Source organism: Pituophis catenifer, unplaced genomic scaffold (genome assembly GCF_029215685.1).
Source record: "Pituophis catenifer annectens isolate HBS135680 unplaced genomic scaffold, rPitCat1.0.hap2 SCAF_1, whole genome shotgun sequence".
NCBI lineage: Eukaryota > Metazoa > Chordata > Lepidosauria > Squamata > Colubridae > Pituophis > Pituophis catenifer.
Window position 1 is genome coordinate 62,892,229 of NW_027256881.1, and position 24,419 is coordinate 62,916,647.

Below are 24,419 nucleotides of genomic sequence, written 5' to 3' on the forward strand. Positions count from 1 at the left end.
AAATCAATAACACAACATTATGCACGTTTATCAGACCCATTTGTCTTTGAAGCCCCCTCCTGAAGCAGGATATCTTATTCTGGTAGGTTCATGTTGTACACTAAGGGCAAAATGCAGCTGAACACCTCTTTAATAGATAGGAAACTATTAAGTTACCACAAGTAGAGTCCTGGTAGCGCAGCAGACTAAAGCACTGTTATTAACATCAGCTGCCTGCAATTACTGCAAGTTCAAATCTCACCAGGCTCAAGGTTGACTCAGCCTTCCATCCTTTCTAAGGTAGGTAAAATGAGGAACCCAGATTGTGGGGGCAATAAGCTGCCTTTGTATAAATATACAAAAGTATGAAGGCTATTGCATAACGCATTGTAAGCCGCCCTGAATCTTTGGAGAAGGGCGGCATATAAATCAAATTAAAAAAAAAAGTAATAGAGTCAAGCCTGTAATTGGTATAATACATGTATCTTCAGATCACATACTTTATGTACTGTTGAAGGCTTAAAAAGCCCTCATTTATGCACCACTTTCAAATTGTGACACAAATATTCTCCAATTCAGACACAGAGATACATGCACAAGGCTTAACATGAACTGAGGAATGATTTCTCAATGGTCCACTTAAATGAGGTATTAACATAGTCACTGTACCATAGGCTATAGTGGACAGGCTGGTAACATACAAGGCGGAACATGTATCTTCAGAATTATCCTTCAAATTCCATGGGAACTGTCTGGATTTAGTAGATCACATGCTTTCTAAGTCTCACACATTCCTTAAGATTTAACAGAGATTCAAAGTTGCCCAGCACATGTACTATCTAGAAGGATGACAAGGTAGATCCTATGTATGAGGGATGCTTGGTGCTTTCTGAGCTTGTTTGCTTGCTAGTTTCAATATCCAAACTAGGTAACATCATCAGTGCTAGTCTAGCACCGATCTAAGTCTAGATTTGATCTTAATTTATCAGAGATTAGCATTGATGTTACCTAGTTTGAGTAATGAAATGTCTGCAAGAAAACAACGAAGTTCAGAGAGCACTAAGGACCCCTCACTTCAACCCTGAACTACAAATAATCTCTTTTATTGAGACTGAGATCCTATGTATCTCACCAACAGCCCAAGATTAAAAAAGTAACTGTAATAAGAACAGGCTTTTATGCTAAGAGATTAGTGTTTAATATAGCATGCAGCTGCAAAACAGACTAGGGACAGATAATCTATTCTCTAGTTCTGAATAACACAGGCAAGTATCTCCCCCCCTTCAATCTCTCTTACAGCATATGTAAGTCACTGGCACGGCTGAAAGATAGCATCATTCTCAATTATATTTGGTGCAATTTTATGTTCCCTTCCTTTAAATCTCTAAGCTCCCATGCTCATGCCACTTCATTCTCATGGCTAGTACATTTTTAGAAAGAAAAACAAGATATTTTGGTTTATAAAGCAATAAATTGGATGACAGCAGGCCAAGGATTTTTTTTAATTTTTCTGTTTTATGTCTCCAGTTGTTTTGTGCCATCTTCTTTTTCTGTTTTAGTTCCTCCAACCTCTTCCCCAAAACCTCTCTGTCACTTTTCTACACTGGAAAAATTGAGAGATTTGCTATGAAAACAAATAATAATAAAGACTTCATTTTGAAAAAAAAAAAAAAAAAACTACTGGGAAGAAAAAAGAAAAAAAAACCCGAGTGGCTTCCTTTGTGCTACATTTAGGTTCCAGTTTTGAAAACAGAGTTTTCTATTGAGGACTATCAAGGTAGTGGAGTAAGCCTTAATTTTTAGAAAATGGTCCATAGAGCACTTAGCTTATGGCAAGCAATGTTACCTATCCAGGGACCTCTTTTCTTTAGTTCTATAGGAGATGCAGGTTACTGCTTTTGCTTTCTTGAAAGAACAGGAAAGACACTCCTTATGGTCTAGAACAGTGATGGCTAATCTTTTTGCTATAGCGTGGGGGGGTTGCGCGTGTGCGTGCCCACACCCATAATTCTATGCGCCCTGCCCCCGTGTGTGACCACCACCCTCCCCCTGCTCCTGGCATGCAATGGCACGGTAGGCTCATTTTTTGCTCTCCCCAGCTTCCAGAGTCTTTCTAGGAGTTTGGGGAGGACAAAAACAGCCTTCCCCATCCCCCCCCCCGAGGCCAAAAATGGCCCATTTGCCAACTTCCGGTGGGATCGGCAGGCCCGTTTTTCCTCTCTCCCCAGCCTCTAGAGCCTTTCTAGGAGTCTGGGGAGGGCGAAAACAGCCTTCCCCACCCCTCCGGAGGCCAGAAACGGCCCATTTGCCAACTTCCAGTGGGACCAGAAGTTGGCAAGTGGGCTGTTTTCGGCCTCCGGAGGGCCTCCAAAAGGGGGGGGGAAGAAGACCATTTTCATCCTCCCCAGACTCCTAGAAAGGCTCTGAAGGCTGGAGACAGCAAAAAACGAGCCTTCTGGTCTCACCAGAAATTGGCAAATGGGCCTCCAGAGGTGGGTTGGGGAAGGCTATTTTTGCCCTCCCCAGACTCCTAGAAAGGCTCTGGAGGCTGAGGAGAGAGAAAAACGGGTCTTCCCCACTACCCCTGAGGTCCTCTGGAGGCAGGAAACAGCCTGTTTCCCTACTTCTGGTGGGCCCAGAAGGCCCGAAAATCAGCTGAGCTCACATGACCACTGATATGGCTACGCGTGCCACCTGTGGCACACGTGCCACACGTTTGCCATCACAGGTCTAGAACATATTACATAATTGATTAAATAGTTACTTTTTAATTTCTAAGGATGGCTATAATTTATAGGGTTTACTTACATTCAAGAAATTCTATTCTATCAAAAACTTTTATATAACTTCAGATCCTGACATAGACATTTATTAGTCTTCTAAGGGAAATATATATATCTAACAACTCCAAAATCTTTAATAATCAGTAGTTTCAAATTATGAAATAAATATATTAGATGCTGCCTTAAGATGAGTCAAACCCATATTATCTTTATTATTTAGGTATGAGCTCCATGTTATTTAGGTATGAGCTCCATATTATTTACGTATGAGCTCCATGCAAATGCAGAATCTATATTTATTGTTCAGGTTTTAGAAATAGTGAATAGTTGAAAAATTATTTTTCTCTCAAAGAACTATATGACAAATCTTAGTTACCTGTAATTTAGAAATAATACCCACCATATGAAATCCAATCAAAACCATATACATATAAAACATATATTAATAGTGTCAACTTGTGCAAGGTTTTATCAACATTCTCTACAGTATATGTATCTGCATCTATATCATACTCTAGCAAATCACTTGTAACATTGAATTAAATTTTTGTGTAATAAAATAATTTATGGTAAAATATGTTTCCGTATTTCATATCAGCATCCATGCTCCACATATGAGCAATACTGTTATTTTACTGGGTTTGCTTTGGGTTCTTCAACACTCTTATCTGATGATAAGCAAAACAGATGGGGATGGGAAGAATCAGGAAAAAGAATTATCTGGAACCATGAAATTTGCGTTCTAATCATAAAAAAGAATGTTGGAGGAATTGTAGACATTCAAATAAGGGTTTTTCTGGCTTTGTGTTGAGTTGAGGCATAAAATTAAGGGTTCTGCCCTTTATTGCACATATTACTTTCATGAATGAAGGCCAATAGACATGTCCCAGGATAATGTTGCAGGATTCAGTCTGGGTCGGTCACTGGGATCTGGACTCGGTGACCATCCCATTTTGGATCCTGCAATGTTCTACTTGGATACGTATATTCCATAGGCTTCTGGAACACACCTTTTCTTCAGAGATTTGTTTCCTGATTTGAGGCATGCTGTTTACTGATCATTTTTCTTTTCCTAGACTGAAACTTTAAAACTGACATAATCTTTCATTACTGCTTTCTCAGACAGGTATTTAACTCCAAGTATGTATTATGCTGTTGCCTGCATTTTATTTTGAAAAATTAAAATAAACCCTAAGGGGAAATTTTTCATCTTCTCTTATTTTTTCCCCCGTGCATATCAAGGCTTGTCTGCTTCTTTAACTACTAAGGAAAGAAAACCTTTGTAAACAGCTCTTAGCTTTAAGGCAGGGAAGATGCAAAAAAGCATAGAAATGTATTTCCTCCCTTTCTGAGAACACCTGAAGTCTGAAACTGCCAACTTTTAAGACAGGAATGTATACAGAGACAGAAAAGACAGCACAAGGAAAACAAAGTCAGAGGGTAGCCCAGCACCTGTTTTTCTCCACCCGCGTTTCCAAACGTTTGTCGAAAGCCATTCTGAATGACATTTGAGATTCCTTCCATACTGAAGCGCTATAAGGAGTGAGAACGTGACAGAAAAGGGAGGAAAAAGAAAAATGTAAAGGTATTAGTTAGGTTTTTTGGGGGGATGCCAGCAAGGTAAATGTTAGAAATGAAATATAGCTGTAGCTTAATGAGAAAAGCACTGACTTTTAAATATTTTGCTCTTTAGGGATTTAGGAATGGAGCCAGCCAAATAACATATATACAGAACTAGAATAAGATTGTTTTAGCATTAACGATCTTTGACTGATGCTTATTATCTCAAATAATATATTTAAATATATATATGAAATCGCACATATAGAACATACTAAAGCACACTGCCTTGTAAGCTTTTTGCTCCTTGCCCAATCCCATTATACATTACGATAAATGATATTGTATTAAGATAAATAATCCGATGTTTTATTGGTATTAAAAACAGCATTTCCTTGCTCCTCATGGCTGAAAGTGGGAAATATAGAACAATACCAACAAACGACACAACATATTCTGAGCAGGGAATTCAATTTTTAGTTGATATTCCTTTTGAAATAAATCTAGATCTGTAGATAGTAGAATCTGTCAATATTTCATTCTTCAACTAGACATTATTCTAATATGAGGTAGCCCATTGGATCTTTCCACGCTAGTCTTGTTTGGATAAACTAAGAAAAAACCCCTATTTCATCTATACCTAGAAATCCTGACAGAAAAACAAACCGCTATTCATGGCGACTGACTGTATTCTCAAGTTTCTCCTACACAAACAAGAAAATTCTAACTGAAACTGGAAATCACATTGCAATACTGAAATGAACAAGTGTTTGATACATGAAATGAATGTTTATGTTGTGAGATACATTCAGTTTCTATACACAAAACAAATCCAGTTAATTCTTTCATTCTTTGCAGTTGTCTTCAGTGTGGGAACCTCAGGTTTTAATGGCAGAAACGTGAGAAATATACTCTGTTATACACAAGATAATGTACATACAAATTTAGTGGTATGTTATATGATGCCCACAGAAGAATAGCGGAGAACAAATCATTTGCTGCCAATAGCCTTATTTTTTTAATGAATGGTGGAATCATTGAAGACAAACTCTAATCAGTAGTGCAAGCTAATATTAGTGCATTCTCTTGCTACCTCCTGATTCTAAAGTGCAAGACATCAATGACAGATTACAACAAACAAACATTGTGTGACAAACTATGTGACAATGACAGGGAAAAAGAATATGCTCAGTTTCATCCATAGAAGTTGCATATTGTGGGGATATGTTCCTCTTTTGAGTATCTGCAAACATCTCATTGACCTTTAAAGATACATTCACTTTATAGGTTCATATTCTTCTTATGTAGATATTAAACAATCAAGCTTTTGTCAGAATAAACTCTTATTCGATACAAGAGTTTTATAATTTATGAATTATGAATTATGTTCCTTTTATAATAGCATTATTGTGTCAAATCCTTCAAAATATATTGAAGAAACTGCTTATAGCTCTCCAAGGTAAGGATATCTAAGGTGTCAAGGAAAATCTATGTTGAGAAAGATATACATCTCAGTTCTGGAGCAATTTTTACAGGGGAAACTACACTGCTCAAAAAAATAAAGGGAACACAAGCAGAAGACATCCGAGATCTGAATGAATGAAATAGCCTTATTAAATACTTTGTTCATTACATACAGTAGTTTTGTGTTCCCTTTAGTTGTTTGAGCAGTGTATAAACTACTGTATCTAAAGAACAAAGTATTTAATAAGGCTATTTCATTCATTCAGATCTCTGATGTCTTCTGCTTGTGTTCCCTTTATTTTTTTGAGCAGTATATTATACAGATTGCTCACTCTTATACTTCTGTAGAGATGGGTCTGAAGCATTCAGACACATCTCTACAGAATGTGTCTGAGGCATTCAGCTGATACAATCCTCTAGAGTAAGAGAAGGGGTTTCCCCCCCGCCCAGTTATGAAGCATTCATTCTCCTTTGAAAAAAGATGCTTGGCACCCAATCTTTTACCTTGTAGGCACCAGGAAAAGCATTTTTATATTTTCCTTGATTTTTAAATCATTCTTACATTTGATTTTTAAATTACATTTACATTCTCCAGTTGTTTTACTATGCAGCTTAGCTTGTCGGTTTATAGTCTTTATATGTGTTTAAAACTGTGCTTTATTGATTATTTTCATTTCTATTCTAAATTACCAGAGGATATTCACAATAAAAGGCAATGTAGAAATAAAATTGTACAAAGCTTTAAAGCTCTGCAGAATAAATAGTATTTTCAGTTGACCTTAGCGTAGTAGAAGATAATTAATCCATTTATTATCTAGGTTCAGTTGATAACTCATTGGACCTCCTAATTACTTTGGCAAATAAAAGGTTGAATTATAGGTCACATCACATTATTTCTATGTAACATAAATTACAGCAGAAAAATAAGTCTTTAACAAGAGTGTTTGCAACATACATGCCTGGCTTAGTTGTCTCTCAAATGATACACTTTTTAACAATATAGTGATGTTATTTTTCCTCTTCCTTATTTACAAAAAGTATGATTTATATTTAACCTTTTATATAATTCCGCTTTGTAGTGAATGTCTTTTCAGAGGGAATTTGCTAAGAGTTGGGCTGCCACAATTTCCACCCAGTTTCTGCTTCTCTAGTGACAATGTGTTTGCTCACATGGTAAACACAGATTTTAATGAAATCAGCAGATAAATTTTTTTTCTGTTTTGCGAAATATCCTAACATCAAGAAAACCTCATGTTGATGAAAAAGTTATTGTGAATTCTGGGAAGTACTCTTAATGCCAATGAGCCTGGGAAGAACTATCCTAGCACATTAGCCTATCCATAATAGCATCAGCAGATTCTATTGTCTAAGGTGGCTGGAGAAGACAAAACAGGGAGATTACACACACAGGTGATGAAACGAAGTTAATGAGAGGAGGAATAATGTGGAAACTTCAAATAGCCTTTGGATAGAGAAAATTGTACATTTGTGCATCAACAATTACTTAAATATATTGAACAAATTCTACATTTGTGACAGCCCTGCTGAAAAATACTAATTTTAATAGCAGATGTTAACCAAACTTAAAGTAGGTGTTAACATTTCAAACACTTCCCGAATTTCCCCCTCATTCCGTAACAATTACCCAAAGAGGTAAAAAGACTACTTGTACAAATTTGGTTGGACAGAGTAAGAAATGTAATGCTGATCATCTGAGAAAGTAGTAGTTGTTCTTCAGTCTTGTAAACCTTCACCAGTACTAGTGATGATCAGAAAAAAAAAAAAGATTATGAATATTTCTATGCCTATTGAAGTATATGGAATCCAACCATCGTTTACAAAAGAGGTGATGTTATTTTTGTAATTAATGCTGCTTAAGGTAAAGGTTCCCCTCACACATATGTGCTAGTCGTTCCTGACTCTAGGGGGCAGTGCTCATCTCCGTTTCACAGCTGAAGAGCCAAAGTTGTCCGAAGATGTCTCCATGGTCATGTGGCCAGCATGACTAAACGACAAAGGCGCACAGAACACTGTTAACTTCCCATCAAAGGTGGTTCCTATTTTTCTACTTGCATTTTTTACGTGCTTTCAAACTGCTAGGTTGGCAGAAGCTGGGACAAGTAATGGGAGCTCATCCCGTTACGCGGCACTAGGGATTCGAACCGCTGAACTGCCGACCTTTCGATCGACAAGCTCAGCATCTTAGCCACTGAGCCACCACATCCCTAATGCTGCTTACTATTATTCATTTTAACTATTAGTAAGAATAACTGGGCAAAAATTAGAGATCATATTATATAAAGTGAAAATGTAAACAATGATTCAAGGGAGGCCCAATGCAGAGCTCTTACTGTTCCAGGCAGGTGGCTTTTTTCTTGCTTTCCGTTCTGAGGAGTGCCGTTTTTTAACTTTTTCTTCTTCTTCGCCATTTCTTTTTGTTCTCGTTGCTTGTTTTGTACTTCGATCAGGACAGATATGAAGCTGTTCTTTACTTCCTTCTCAAACTCCAGTTCATCCCGTAGGGCTAATTGTTGCACTAATTCCTCAGAATAGTCCTTGATGGCTGCCTCAATCTCTTCTAAGAGATCATTTAACTCAGACACAGACAGTTTTTGCACCCCTGTTTTCAAAACAACAGAAAACATTATGATCTCTAAAACAGTAGATTGCAATGATAATCTAATTCCAATAATACTTACCCCAATAAACATATTCTGTCCAATATGTACTTATGTTAAAAACTGCTCCATTATTCTATTTACTGTATATATATATAAAAAAATTCCCATCCACCCCATGTAGATATCATCTCTAAGAAAAATCACTTAAAACAATTCTGAGCTGTTTTAACAGTGCAATTATCTCTCCTTCCCTCCCTCTAATTGTTTTTAATTCAATTTAGCATGTACAAAGTTGCAGCTCGCAGCTTCCAGGTTTTTTAAAGCTCAAGGCAGATTAATTTAGATTGTTTTCTTCAATGGTTTAAATTAGTGTTTCTCATTGTACATCATCATCTTTACAACTTCATCTCCCAAAATACCCCAGCCAGCCAAGAATTCTGGGAGTTGAAATCCATATGTCTTAAAGTTGCCATATTTGAGAAACACTGGTTTAAATCATTCATATTCAAAACTGCAAACTTTCTTTTTCTTTATTGATATCAGAGGCACCTTCAAATTACAGACATATATGCACAAATGAAGGCCAATTTATGTGTTCCAGGATAATGCTGCAGGATCCAATCAGTCACCAGGACCAAAGGTATAGTCTTCCGAGCTTTCTGATGCTGGAGCCCATCTTCAGGGAATGTTTCTTTAGCATAGTCTAGAGCAGAGGTGTCAAATTCATGTCATCACGGTGGCGTCACGTGACGTGTCAGGACTTTTCCCCCCTTTGCTAAACTGGGCATGGGCGTGGCCAGCGCATGATGCATCTGGCCCATGGGCCAGGAGTTTGACAGCCCTGGTCTAGAGAGAGAAGTTCCCTGAAGATGGGCTCCAGCACGAGTCTGAAAGCTCAGAAGACTAAACCTCTGGTTCCTATGACCAACCCAGATTGGATCCCATAGACATATATAACTGCAAACTAGTACTATTGCATTTATCAGATGAAAGCTATAAACATCTCTATACCCACTTCCAAATAGTTTAGGATTATAGTACCAAGTTAATATAAACATATAAAATCATTTAACAACATGAATAATATTAAAAAAGGAATGCGGATCTGGTAGTTTATCTTGGAGAACTGGAATTGAAGCAAATATAGTTTTCTCAACAACTAGACAAAAGTATTCTAGAACAGAAGACTAAAATTGCATTTTCAAGAAGTGCTATCAGTTTTAAAGAGTAGTTTTCTTCTTATATTTGCATGTAAGGAAAGAAAGCCACATACTAGTGTAGGAAGTTAGCACCCACCCCTTTCCTGGAAGAGTGAAATATTTTAGGAAATATGAAAAAGGCAGAATATATTTCCCTGGATGAGAAATATGAGAAGCATATTTTACAGACAAAGCAGCTCCCACCTTCCTGCCCCCCACCCTTTGTCAATGGGCCATTAAGGCCTGGGCCAGTCTATTCTACATAACAAAGATCTGCCTCCTTCAGGCAGAGCCATAGTAGGAATTGCCAAAGATAGGATTAGCCCTCTACACAATAGCAGCAGAAACTCACCACATGTGACCTGGGAAGCACATGTGACCATCAGCCAGCAAGGCCCCCACCCCCTGGGAGTCTGACAACCAATCAGGATACTCTTTCGGGGCCCCAAGAAATGCAGAGCCAGAGAGAGCATAAAAACCCGAGGATTTACTGTATCAGCCCTTTTCTGTTCAGGAACTCAAGCTATGTGATCCTGTCCACCATTAAACCATCTTTCCAAGCAGTCTCCATGTTTCCAGTGTCTGTTTTCCCCACTTGGAGAAGAACCTAGAAGGATGTTTCTTCCAACAATTGGCGAGCCAGTGGGACTCCAAGCTAACCTAACCAATGGACCAGGCCCAGGTAAGCCTCCCTTGCTGGCAGCAGACCCATTGAGTCTGTGGGTATGTTTTCCTGGACCTTGGCCATTTGGAACTAGGTTTTAAAGGGGTTTTGAGTTTGAGCTCAAAGGCTGCTTGGAAAGAAGGTGAGTACCTCTAAATTTTAATTTTAAAGTATGGAAAAGCATGGGAAATTTGTGTATGCCTCCATGTGTGTGAGTGAAGGCCCTTCTCCCAATCACAGTTGGATCTTGCTTCCTCTGTGCATTTCCTAACCGCAGAAAGACTAACAGTCTGGAGAGCATGGGGGTTTTGCCAGAGCACAGGACCTTCTGTTAGGGAAGGAGGAAGTGTGTGTGTGGGATTCCACCTGGAAAACAGTCTGATTTCACCTCTTTGAGTGACCTCTAGCCGCACCTCTACCTACTGCTAGCTCCACTGAGCCGTGACCGGTAGGATAGAGAAAGCAAGGGGGGGTCGCCAAATGTGAAACTTTGTGTTTAAAAGGAACGGAAGCCGAGCGAAAGCCAAAGCGAAAGTGGAAGGGGTATTAAAAGTAGAAAAGAAGTCCCCGGTGTTCCAAGGAAAAGACCCAGTATATATGTGAATATTGAGTATTGGAGTGGGGAGGTGCTAGTACTACTGTAGGGGCAGTGAGGTCCTCCCGGATCCCTTTTTGATCCGAAAACCTAGACGAATTCCCTAAAGGAAGGGGCCCGTACTTCGTCAGGGAATCGAAGTCCTTCCCAGAACTTTTTTTTCTGAAAACCGTAGGAGTGGTATCCGGCTATTGACAAAGTGATCCTTACATGTCAAGGAACATGGGAAGCAGTAGCTCGAGGGTAGATGGAAATCCCCTGAGAGAATTGGTTGTGGCCTGGGACGCCAGGCAGATTGTGGCCTGAGATGTCAGGCGGATGCCAGTGTTACCTGGCAGGAGCAAAAGGAAAGCTCGGAAATTGTGTAGAAATGGGTTAGGCTAAAAGATAACACCGGGAGACAAATTTGGCTAAATAAAGGTACTTAAAAGAAAAGGGAAATATATAAATAGAAATGTTGGGTTTTTGTTTGTTTGTTTTGTTTGTTTGTTTGTCTCTCTGTCTTCTGTGCAACCACGTGGTATGTTTAAGATTTGTGCCTTCCCTAATTTAACTGAGATTTATGTGGGAATGATCAGTGTGTGTGAAATCTCAGAGTTCTGTTTTCTTTTTGTCTTCCTTGTTTTATGTATGTGTGTCTAAGTCTTTGCGCGCCCTCGAGGTAATTGTAACTGTAAAATGTATCTGATCTCTAGAGACAAGAATTTTAAATTGTTAGAAAAGAAAAAAAAAAGTTGAAACAATGAAAAATGGGAGAGAGGAGAGAAAAAAAAAGAAAGAAAGAGCCTTTGCCCTGTATTTGTCTGGCCAACAAAAACAGAGTAGGGAGACATTCTATTTCTGGTTTTTTTTTTCTCCTTCCCTCTCTGTATCTTAAAGTAACAACTCAAGTTTATGAGGAAACGTTTTAAGTGCATTTACAAGAAAAAATTCAGTCTTGCATTTACTGTATGTGTTTAAATGGGTTTTACCTGTTCATCTCTTTCCTGAAGCATGTGAATCCAGTTTTTTCTTATCTGTTGTGTCTCCATTTTGTTGAAACTGCATTATCTGTTTAGTAACTGCAATACCGTTGTGTTGTTTCTTTTCAAACTCTGCCTGCAAGCTATCTAACCCCCCCATCTGTAATCCTGTTACAATGCCTTTCCCGGGAAGATTACCCACAAAAGAGGGGAGGGGACCCTGTTCTCATGTCTTTCAGCCCTGCACAGATGACTCTGCAACTGTGGAAGCAGAGCACATGGATCCAGATGCTGCCTCCAAAGGAGACCTTCCATCTGATTGAACCAGGAATTGGGTTTGAATCCAGCCTCCACTGAAAGTCATCACAGCAACCAGAGTGGAGCAGATCTTCCCAAACCTGACTGACCAGCCTTACCACCAAGCATGCTACCCAGCAGACATGAAAGAAAAGACCCTGAGATGTATAAGTAAAGACCAAAAGACTTTTCAATCCTCAGAAGACAGCTGGAAAGACTATGGGGAGGGTGGAAATTCATTGTAAAGTTTTTTTCTTGTCTCATTTATATTGTAATCAGTTTATTGTAAGAATTGTATTTGGGAGTGGTTTCCACAGCAAGTTATGTACACCTTAAGATTTCTGTCTGGTGGAGAGGAGAAATATGTCCAAAATGTTTGTATTGCCTGTATTGTAAAAGTAGCTGCATACACATGCACACACAGAGAGACACACTATTCAGAATTAGATTGAAACTATCCTTTCCCTTACCTCCACACAAAGCTTCTCCTAGGTTGGTTTTTGCTCTGTAGCACTAAAAGCCCAAGTAGTCATATCTCCCTGCTAATTCCATGGGAAAGGAAGCAATCCCCCTCAGGCAATTCCCTCACTTGAAGAGATAGCAGAAAAAGTGATCTCCAAAACCCAAGCCCTGACTGTGACTTACAAATGATGCTGCCCAGTTGCCCAGTAAAGGAAGATATATTGCACTGGTGGTCTCATGAGCAGAAATCCCAGGGCTCATTATGTGTAACACCAAAAAAAAAAAGAATGGATATTGTACACTGTCTAACCTCAATTTGGACTCACAAATCCTGGATGCACTAAACTAAGAGCTAGGGCAGGTTCAGTAACCAACCCATGAAATGGGCAGCCTGCAATTTAAAGGAAAATCATGGCTGTGAAAAATTTTGGGACATGTGTTTGCTTGAAACCTGACTGGAAGCTCACAGAAAGTAATATCTGAAGTCTGAAATTAATTGGCATGGAAAATTGGATACTGTAAAATTCTTACCAGAAATTTTTTCCTGGCTGCTAGACCTTCATGGTTGAAAGCTTTTGGAAGCCACTGAAGGAATCCTTTTCTGTTGCCTCTATCAATGCCTCCCCTTTGCATTAGAAAATTAAAAGCACCCATTAAACCTCCCTGATGTGATCAATTTTAATCTTTTGCCAAGAACTTGTTTCAAAACTCACGTTTTGAAAAAAAAAAGAGTAGGGATTGTAGGAAGTTAGCACCCACCCCTTTCCTGGAAGAGTGAAATATTTTAGGAAATATGAAAAAGGCAGAATATATTTCCCTGGATGAGAAATATGAGAAGCATATTTTACAGACAAAGCAGCTCCCACCTTCCTGCCCCCCACCCTTTGTCAATGGGCCATTAAGGCCTGGGCCAGTCTATTCTACATAACAAAGATCTGCCTCCTTCAGGCAGAGCCATAGTAGGAATTGCCAAAGATAGGATTAGCCCTCTACACAATAGCAGCAGAAACTCACCACATGTGACCTGGGAAGCACATGTGACCATCAGCCAGCAAGGCCCCCACCCCCTGGGAGTCTGACAACCAATCAGGATACTCTTTCGGGGCCCCAAGAAATGCAGAGCCAGAGAGAGCATAAAAACCCGAGGATTTACTGTATCAGCCCTTTTCTGTTCAGGAACTCAAGCTATGTGATCCTGTCCACCATTAAACCATCTTTCCAAGCAGTCTCCATGTTTCCAGTGTCTGTTTTCCCCACTTGGAGAAGAACCTAGAAGGATGTTTCTTCCAACACTAGGAGACTCCATAAACTTTTCAGCCCTACAAAAAGTGTACAATTCCTCCAGATTATGGCTGTTTCTTTGGAAGACAACATCCATTTACATAATCTAATGCAACTGCGTACTTTCTTACCTTGCCTTCTTTAAGAAAGAAAGGAAAATTGTACATCTTTACTTTCTTTCAGCAACAGAAAATAAAAATCTGAGAGAAAGATAAAAATGTTCTTGGTACAACAATATTTAGAAAATAGAGGGCTAGGATAAGTCATAACTAATTTTGAGAAAGCTTTTTAAGAATGTTGTATGTTGGCCTCTTTTCCGAAGTTTCAAATATGTGACTCAGTTTTGATTCTTCCAAATATATCTTATATGCAAGTAATTATTGCATAATAAAAACTTTGGCACACTATAAAACAGGGGTGTCAAACTTGATTTCATTGAGGGCTGCATTAAGATTGTGTTTGACCTGGGGGCTGGGGGGGGGGGGACTGGGCTGTGTGTGGCCAGCTCAATGTCACTTGTGCCGGGGATGCCTGTGGAGGCCCGAGCGCTCTGCCAGTGAAAATGGGCTCCTGAGCGCCATTTTGGCTGCAACGGCCTCCTGCAACCCTTTGCCAGCAGCCCTCGTGAGTTCCATTTTCACTGGCAGAGGCACTGTGGGCCAGTCCTTCGCTGTTTCCAGGACAGTCCTGCGGGCCAGATCTAAGCACTCTGTGGGCCGGATACGGTCCCTGGGCCTTGAGTCTGACACCCCTGCTATAAAAGATGTGTATAACAGTAGCATATTCTTTAAATGCAAGATAGTTTCTAAGACAAACATTAAACAGAAGATACAAGTAAACATTACTTACTTTCTTCATAATTGTGGTTTGTACTAGACCTTTTAAGTGTTTGAATTTCTTGGGACAACATGGACAGACGGTCTGTCTGGCTTGGTGTTTCATCATCATCTGGATCGGGAGATTCCTGCATCATTTCCTCTATTTCTTCAATTACCTTCCACACACATAAAGTTACAGAGTGAAAGACAAAATTATACTGATTATTTATTTTTGTAAAGACTGTTTAATAATAACTTTTACTCACTAAAAGACTTCTCAGGTAGAAGTATAAACGGTCTAATAATAAATAAACAGTATCAACGGATGATTTTCAAAAATAGAGAAATATCTGTTAATTATTTTTTCTTTTAACAACCCTATAATCCCTTGCATCGGGTGGGACTGGGGCGACTAAACAGCTTAAGCATTTACTAGCCGGATGCCCTTCCTGATGCCTAAAGTTCGCAGCAGACAATTATTCATTGCGCCCAGAGAGAGAAATATTTGCCAATACCTAGGATTGAATTTACAGCCTTCTGATTGTGAGGTCAGAGCTCCACCTCTAGGCCACTGTGCTGCTCCAGGTTAATTATTATTTATATATAAATAATTGCTTATAAATGATTAACCATGGAAAACCCACTCCTGCCTTTGGAACAATATAGTCATACATTAATACCATATTATTCAGTTAGTCAATCCTTATACTTATATAGACACAATTATACGTTTCCAAGGGATTTACAAATTAAGTCAGAGAAATGATAAAATCCACAAATACTATAAGTCTCAGAAAACATCAGTAAAAACTAAAATAATCCACTGCTACTCTGAAAGGAAGCAAAACAAAGGCCTGTCAGAAAAGCCATGTTTTAATTATTATCTGAAAAATTAACTAAGTAGGGACTAGTTGGATTATGAAAAACGCGCATAATGTGGAGAAGCAAAGTGAATAGCATTTTAATCCAGCAATTGTACGTGGATTTGGGTAACAAATGCTATCAATCTGAATAGGAAGCATGTTTCTACATTATCCCCCTCTAACCTATCTGGCAGATTTTCCGAAGTCTGTAATACCGGTACAGGATGCAGTAGTTCACTTGTGACTTGGTAACAGTATTACAGCTTCTCATTCCCTTGCATGGCTATCATTTTAGGGTCTGATCCGAGTTGCTGGATTCTTGGATAAAATATTTTTCAAGGGATGTTCAATGGCTGGAAGACTGATATGGAAGGAATGACTAATAAAGTAGTCTAATTGGAGAAGTTAAATAATGCTGCACAGATAACATGAAAGGAAAGTGAAACTGTTGCTAAAATGCAGCCGTGCATTTATGAACTAGTACAATACAAATATCTTCCACCAGTGCAAGTGAATGGATAGCTGGTGAACACAATTGTTATATTTCCCTACCATTCTGATATTCCTTTTCACTGATTGCTTCAAGGAAAAAGAAAAACAAAACAGTAGCATTGTAGAAGTCATCTGTATAATGAAGAGATATATACACACACACATATTTTGTAAGAGCTTCATCATCTATCAGTATGTTTCTGCGTGAAATTCAATATACTGGTTGCTACCTTTACAATCCTATATAGCTTGGAGGTAGAGGTATCTAAGAGAGTGCCTCTCCTAAGTAGATTGTCTCCCAAATAGATCTGCTGGTGCAGTAGTTAAATTGCAGTATTGCAGGCAAACTCTGCCCACAGCCTGAAGTTTGATCCTAACAGGACTCAAGATTGACTCAGCCTTCCATCCAGGGGTAAAATCTGAACCGGTTTGCTACCGATTCGCTGGCTGCGCATGTGTACTGCGCGTCAAGCATGCATGCGCAGTACGCACCAAAAGGAGGCTTGGGAAGGTAAGTAGAACAGCGACGGGGGGGAGATCAGCTGTGGCGTGCAATTTAGCTTCGCTAGAAAGCAGGAATCGTCGGATCGTAGCTTTTTTAAACTACCGGTTCGACTGAACCGGTAGCTTTTTTTTACTACTGGTTCGCCCGAACTGGTAGTTTTTATCGCTACCGCTTCACCTGAACTGGAGTGAACCGGTAGCATTCCACCCCTGCTCACATCGTTCTGAGGTCGGTAAAATGAGGACTCATACTGTTGAGGGCAATATGCAAATAATGTTTCTATATTGTACAGAGAATGCTGTAAAGCGCTACGGGGGTAGCATATAAATCTAAGTGCTGTTGCTATCAACTGAGTTGGATGGCTAAGGGCTTGGGAAAGGTCCTCACCCACCATAAGAAGTGATGAGCCCCCACTTCTCCCCTCCAATGGAACACCTGTACCCTGAGGCAAAGATGAATCCTACTCTCTCATGGCTTTCTACAACCTGGTTAAAATTTAGCACTGTGGAATGTGATTGGCTGTGGAATCATTGGTGCCAGTGTGTTGTTGTTGTTAGTATTATGATTGTTCATGTATCTTAAGAGTCTGATAAGATTGAGGTGTAGATAAATCCCATAAATAAAAACTAAATAAAGCATTCATAAAGAAGTCCTCTATGTATACATAACTTGGTACAGAGCGGTTGACATCCTGCGAGTTAAAATGCCATTTCAAAAAAAATAAGGTTCTCTTCTCCTAATGTGCGCTAAAATCTAAAAATTCACAGCTATGTAAACATTTGAGTTCTAGCAAAAACAGTAAAATATTCATTTAATAGGCATTTGGGAGGTGGAGAAGATGTCTGCTTAATTTGAACGTTCATTAAATCTAAATCCGCACCATTTGTATCAATTTGTTCATGATTTGTGGAATTACTTAACTGAGCTAAATGGCATTGTTTGCAGTAAAATCTGTTTAATGAACAAATCCTATAGTCTATTGAATGGGTGTTACATTCACACAAAAATGTTTTTTACATCTGAAGTTGACTACACATGATTCATCATACACACAGCTGACTAAAGTCATACAAGTAAAGATGATTTTAGACTTAAATTACCATACTAACCATTCTATCTGATTATTCAATCATGTTTTTTTTGTAGATCAACTTTATTTTCCTACTGCCATTCATAAAACATTGAAAAACTACTTTGAATATTGTAACTTTTATCAAATGTGGGAATATTTTCCACAGTTGAGGGGGGCTAGTACTTGCCATCAAAGTGCTTTTCAGCGATAATATGAGGGCGAGCCTGAAACACACCCACCCACTTATATGTACGCACTTCATCCATTTTCTCTCTGTCATATACATAGCTAAGAATAATAGGAGAGAAGAAAGGGTTTAAACTCCTCCTCCCCTAACTCAGCCTCTTTTTTTAAAAAAATCAAAATGGTTGTTTCTCTAGTAAAGTGAAAACTATGTTTTTTTTCTTGCTCATACCATCGAGTTATAAGAAAAAGTAGCTGGAGCTCCCAGGGACATTGGTGGGCCACAGAGAAGACTAGCAGAAGGCAAAGGCAATATGCAGCTCTCCCATATAAGTTTTAATTTAAGAATGAAACAGTACATCTTTTCTCCATTTAAAACATGGGTTATTTTCAGTGGTGGGATTCAGCCGGTTCTGTCCAGTTTGCGTGAACTGGTAGCAGCGACTGCAGAAGGCTCCGCCCACCCACCTGGACTTATTGTGTGACTACTGCTCATGTGCAGAAGGCTATGCGCATGTGCAGAGGTGGCATGTGTGAGCGAAGCGAGCGTGCTCACATTTGCGAACCGCGACCCTTTATACACGGCAGGAGAGAAATGCGCTGTCTCCGATGTATTCTTGGCATCATCTGGCAGGACAAAGTCCCAAATAGCGCAGTCTTGGAACGTGCTGGAATTTCTAGCATGTATACACTATTAAAACAGCTGGCTTGGGCATGTTGTGAGAATGGCTGAGGTCGGATTACGAAAGATCTCCTATATGGAGAATTAGTACAGGGAAAGTGCCTCAGAGGGAGACCACAGCTGCGATATAAGGATATCTGCAAGAGGGACCTAAAGGCCTGGGAATGGACATTAACAACTGAGAAACCTTGACCTCCGATCATTCAGCTTGGAGGCTAAAGACGAAGAGACACTTCTTCGGCAGGCTAAGGCAAAGAGGCAGTCCTGGAACCAGCGAAATCTGGGGGCTGGGCAGGGGACAGAATGTATCTGCCCTCAGTGTGGAAGGGATTGGTACTCTCGAATTGGCCTTTTTAGTCACACTAGATGCTGTTTTAGGACCTCTTTCCAGAGCACGATACCATAGACTTTGTTGTGACCCCAGCCCCGGAGGCTGATTTATCTTCGAATGCCGAGTCGGAGGATGATATGGAGGAGGAGGAAGCTGTCATGAGCTATGTGCCGCAGGGGCTGTCTTCACTGGTGAGTCAGCAAGAACTGACAGTTGCTGACATGCCTTTGGACCCCAGCCAAATTGAGGAGGAAACAGAGGCCGGTAACGACGAGGGGGAACCCCTATTGGATGCAAGAGAGAGACGTAGGAGACGTCATAGAGAACAGCTATGGCCACGTCCCAAGAGGTGTGGTCAGGAGACGTAGGGCCACACCCTACAAAGTATAAAAGGGGTGTGACTGGGCTGGAAAGGCGTGGTGAACAATTTGTTGGCGTTTTGGATGTAGTGGATTTACAACTGTTAGTCTGGAGTTTTTTTGATAAGAGTCTGCATTCCTGCAGTAGCCTGCTGGCTGTCTGCCAAGACCTTTGGAACATTGCCTGGTAACTATTGGACTGATAAATGCTTTGGAAGAGAACTATTTATTAAAGGGCCAGCTTCAGTCTATCTAGTCTGCATTTGTTACTGCCGGGCTATTTGAGCCTCTGCAAGGCCACTCGTGGGAGGGGACAGAACAGTCTTTTGAGACTGAAGGATGCCAATGATATGGTAGGGAAGGTAAGTGAATCCCACTTCTGGTTATTCTGTATTAGGCCATACCCTTACTAGGCTGTTTCTAAGCATTTCAAACATATGTGAAAGATGAAATATTTGATGCTGAATCGCACAAATTTATTTTTGAACTTTACCTGTTCGGCTGTGAAGAGAGGCTCTTCACTGATGCAGGAGACGATGATAGAATGCATGTCTAGCTGGTCTCTCAACTCTTCATCATCTGACAAGTCAAGGTTCAAATTATCATTAACCTATATGAAAATGAAAAATAAAACAGGTTATTAAAAAGAGAGAGAAATCAACCAACTATCATAACACTTAATTATATAATAGTGTATGGTATCTTTAAAAATGCTTAAGGATTCAAAATATTGACACCCCAATATTATTATTATCTTCCCTATCTATGTGGTGCTCAACCTACACATCAAAATCCAGTTCAAACATACAAAACAATATTCTGCAATTCAGGTTGATTAATTCAAATGAACTGAATAAATAGATACTGTCTTGCCAGTCCACAGATCACATTTATTCCTGAAAGGATCAATTTAATACAATCCATTCTGTGACTTGATCCTAAAACAAAGCACTGACCTTGGACTCTATTTTGGCTTCAGAGGAGAGGTAAACCTATATTTAGTGAGGTCTCAAACTACTGTCTAATTTATTCTTCAAAATAAATAAGATGCATAATCAAAATTGTTAAAGACAACCAGTGTGGCATAATAAAGTGCTAGACTGAAGCCAAGCAATTGAGGATTGAAGCTTCCCTTAGGCATGGAAGCCAGCTGGGCACCCCTAATCAATGTCAGGCTCTGTGACAGGCCAGCCAATAAACACATTATACACTGATAGGTTGTAGGGGTAGATCTTCAGTAAAGGAAATATCTATTATTTCTTTACAGTTTTGCTCTTTTAGAAACTTTAAAACTCTTCCATGGATTTCCTGATTCACTTCTAGGGATCAGCACGTAGATCTATCCAAGTAAGTGATAGAACCCATCTGAACTTAATTGATTCCAAAACGCTTAGCATAACTGGTCCAGGTTAGAACTAATCAGGAAATCTCAGGGTTGTAAGCTGCAGCAACAAATAATATAAAAACTATCCCAGAAGGAGGTACTGGAGAACCACTTCTGCCCCACTGCTGAGAAAATGTCATGGGCTTATCAGTTTAATTCCAAGTTCTTGACTTTACTCAAGGGAGTTTTTGCAGTAAGAGCTTTTCAGGGCAATTTGAAAAAGTTTAAATGCTTCTACCTTTTGCCTTATACTAGCTAAGAAGGAATAATATATTGCATATATTTTTTAATGAAACAGAGGGCTGCTTTTATTCTTATATCAGTTACTATTACTGGTTACTTGACTTCTGGCTTAAACACAAGTGTTATACATGATTAGAGTTGACAATGTATCAATGAAATGTGCAGGGATGCAAATGTAGGATTAACATTAAAATGGTAATTCTTGCATTTTTTAGAATTAACATGTCCTATTGGACATTGGGGCACATGTTAGATAAATTTTGAAGAAGAAAACACATGATGCCAACAGAAACAGAAAGCTAATAATGGTATGGCAAAGGAGGCTTTAATTAAATTGACAGCTTACGTAATATTTAATGTCTAGGACACAGATTTAAATGAACAAAAGGAACATTTTTCAAATTGTTCTGGCAATACTTACTCCTTTTTCAGAAAGATTCAGGGTTGGCAAGTGCAGAGTTCTGGTGTGGGATGATTTCCAATCGACTGGCATTACATTACCATAATTATCTGTCAGAGCATTCCAAATCCTGGAAGAAAAAAAATCCAGTCCTTACAATATGCAGAAACTAAGATTCTAAAGTGAGTAAAGTTCCTGCTTTTAAAAGTGTCTACCATATTAATTCCAAAGTAAAGTATGTCAATATTAGCTGGATACCTGTGCATCGCTACGAAACTATGTGATGGGGCTTGATAAATTGACACTTAAAGCTTGAAAATAAATGAATAGTTACGATCGGCCCCTTCTATCCCCCTTCTCTCCCTCAGGCTTGCCCCACAGAAGCCTCTCCTAGCCTATCTCCTTCTCTACCTCAGGCTTGCTCCACAGAAGCCTCCCCTATCCTATCCCCTTCTCTCCCTCAGCCTTTCCCCACAGAAGCCTCCCCTATCCTATCCCCTTCTCTCCCTCAGCCTTTCCTCACAGAAACCTATCCTATCCCCTGCTTGCTGCTGTGAAAGTAAAACTGAAACTCCTCTCCTCTGCTTGTTTTGCATTTGGAACATATTTCTTTTCAGGTGGGGAGGTGGGGTAGAACTCCTTAGCATCAGAGTGTATTAATCATAATATAGGAAATACTAATGCTCTGATGGTCATTTTGAAAAATCCTTTCTTAGTGAGGACCTAGAAGCCAAGAGGAACATACATGGCAAATTTCAAGTTTGTAGGCTTTACAGTTCTGGAGATTTTGTGATTACGGCGTAAGTGGTTTTTGGTTTTATATATATATTCATAGCCTCAGCCATGAATGGGGAAATCACACACTACAAAAATATCCGTCATTGGATCTGACTTTTACTTTTGAGCTCTTTCCTTAGATTTGAATCCGTCAATTTTGCATTAAGAAGTAGAGAATGCATGCAATGTTATGATTTGGCTAAAGACCTTCATGGGTTGTCTTATCAGGGGTGTCAAACTAGTGGCCCATGGGCTGGATGAGTCCTGGACAGGCCATGCCTACTCCAGCTCTGTGAATGGGAAAAACGTCGCAAAAGTCACGTGATGACAACGTGATGCGGTGAGCTTGATACCTGTGTCTTATACCAACTTGCCAAAGAATGAAATTGTTAAACTATGTAAGTATCTGTTTAGCAATAAATTTAATAAAAAAACCTCTTCTCTCTTAAGTGCTTATAAAAGCAGGACACAGATTATAATACACAAAAAATCACAGCTGCCAGTACTTTAGCTACTGTTGACCTTCATCTGCATTCAAGTTCTTCCCATTTATTGTAATTATTTCAAGTTTGCCATGAAGGAAAAAAACTTAATATAGTTTGCCCTTATTTTGGCGTGATGTATTAAACAAGAGGTTTCAAATATTTCCATTATCCAGCCATGGCTTGTTCTTGCCTTTCAATTCCTGATATAGGACAAAGAAGCCATAGCCAGCCTAAATTCTGAGGTCAGGTAACCTTGGAAGATGCTTCTGCAGTTTTTTAGCTGCTCCACCTGGTATGGGGAGCAATGCAAAACTGACTTGAGCGTTTACTCATTCATTCATTATAAGCCAAACTTATAGTGCTCTATATGCTACGATGTGCAAATATCAATATATCCTTTGGCTAATATGGATATTATTCACATTAGTATAATTTATTAAGTGGATAATAAATTGTTTCACTATCTCTCAATCAAATCTATATCTTGGGTATACAAGTGCTTTTGATGCAAACTACAGAATGCACCCATACCAATGGTTATATTGAAGCAGAGGTTGTAGTCTAAAATTCCTAAATGAGTTAAACATCAATGCAAGTTAGAGTTATAAATCAGCAAAAACCCTAGAGAAAAAGGAATATTTGAGACAATTTCTGAAACGTGCACTTCAGAAGGGTCCAATGCAAAGGTGGGTTTTTTTTGGTGCTTTTTAAGACTTGCAATAGTTCCAAGTTCTTAAACTAAAACATGAGGATCTGCACAGAAAACGGGCCTTTGGGGACTCTGAGAAAGGACCTACTACCCTTAAGTATAAGATACAAAAGGATCAGATTCCATTTTAGGATAGATTGCCTTCCACCAAATTCCAGCGCCTAGTCCGTGGAATGCTGCTAACCTACAGAGTTCAGTCTGGTTGTGCTGGAAAGTTTAAAGTCCAAGTCGGAGTGAAGGCGAAACTATCTTGAAGCTTTACTCCTTACCGGGCAGTAACCCCAGAGAGCTGGGGAACACCCTATTACTCTGCCGGGGATTGCTCTCCATTAGCAATGAATCGTGTACTGCAATTCTCTCTTCCCTACTTCCTCACCCCCCCAACCCCCATTTCTTTTTGCAAGGAGAAACCCCCCCCCCAATCCCCGGCGAAGTTTTTCCACGACCGAAGGGAGAACCTCACTCTTTGCAAAGGGACCGAGTCTCCCCAAGCGACGGGGGTCGAAGAGGAGGACGGGGGAGGCTCCCTCCTCCTCCTCCTCCTCCTCCTCCAAGGAAGGAATCCGACCCGCCGCTTCACTCACTCATCTTCGTGCAAAGCGCTCCGTTCGCTGAGGGGCTGAGGCGGGAGAAGGGCTTCCGGGTCTAAGCAATGCTCGGCCAGCAGCCGAGCAGGTTGGAAGCAGAGAGGGAGCTCGGTCCCCAGATCGCCTCGGCCGTCCCAGGGGCCTCCTTCCACGCCCGCCGCCGTCTCCGAAGGCTCCAGGCAGCAACCGCTCGGCTCCGACGTAGGCTGGAAGCCCGAGAAGTCCTGCCAGTCCCCGGCCGGGTCCCGCGGCGAGGGCGCAGTCGCCGTCGCCATCGCCGAAAGAAGCCGAGAGGCCGCGGGGCCCGGCCAACGCGCGCGCCCGCCCGCCCCCTCGTTCGCTCTCTCTCTCTCTCTCTCTCTGTGAGCGGCCGGCGCGCGCTCCCGATCGCCGAGGCGGAAAAGCAAAGGGTGGGGCGGCAGTGTGACTCAACGCTGCCCCCCTCCTTCGGAGCTCGGCCTGAATTAGCCCTTTGACGCTGGATCTGGAAGTTTTAGTATTTTAATGTGAAAACCTCACACTACATATCATTCTGTTGCCCCGTTCGTTTGAAAGAGAAAGGCCATTGTGATGGGGGGGGGCGCGTTCATATCTTGATTAATACTTATTAATAAATCTAAAGTCTAATACGGCGGCAGATTAGGATATTAGGATTATTTGTG

At 40.2% G+C, this 24,419-nt stretch overlaps 1 protein-coding gene across 2 annotated transcripts in view; it reads right to left on the reverse strand.

Annotated features, from left to right (window-relative positions):
- The window catches only part of FEZ2 (fasciculation and elongation protein zeta 2), a 30,128-nt gene extending 6,005 nt beyond the window's left edge, over nt 1–24,123 (reverse strand). The window contains exons 1-6 of one of the 2 annotated variants that reach the window (XM_070950318.1): nt 23,755–24,122; nt 21,221–21,329; nt 19,666–19,782; nt 14,717–14,861; nt 8,138–8,406; nt 4,215–4,295 (exon numbers count right to left, since the gene is read on the reverse strand). In XM_070950318.1, coding sequence (XP_070806419.1) covers nt 4,215–4,295; nt 8,138–8,406; nt 14,717–14,861; nt 19,666–19,782; nt 21,221–21,329; nt 23,755–24,032 — 999 coding nt within the window. In that variant the 5' untranslated portion in view covers nt 24,033–24,122. Of the gene's footprint in view, nt 1–4,214; nt 4,296–8,137; nt 8,407–14,716; nt 14,862–19,665; nt 19,783–21,220; nt 21,330–23,754 lie in introns of both variants that reach the window. The other variant, XM_070950327.1, reaches the window with a different exon arrangement.
- Nucleotides 24,124–24,419: the final 296 nt, after the last annotated feature.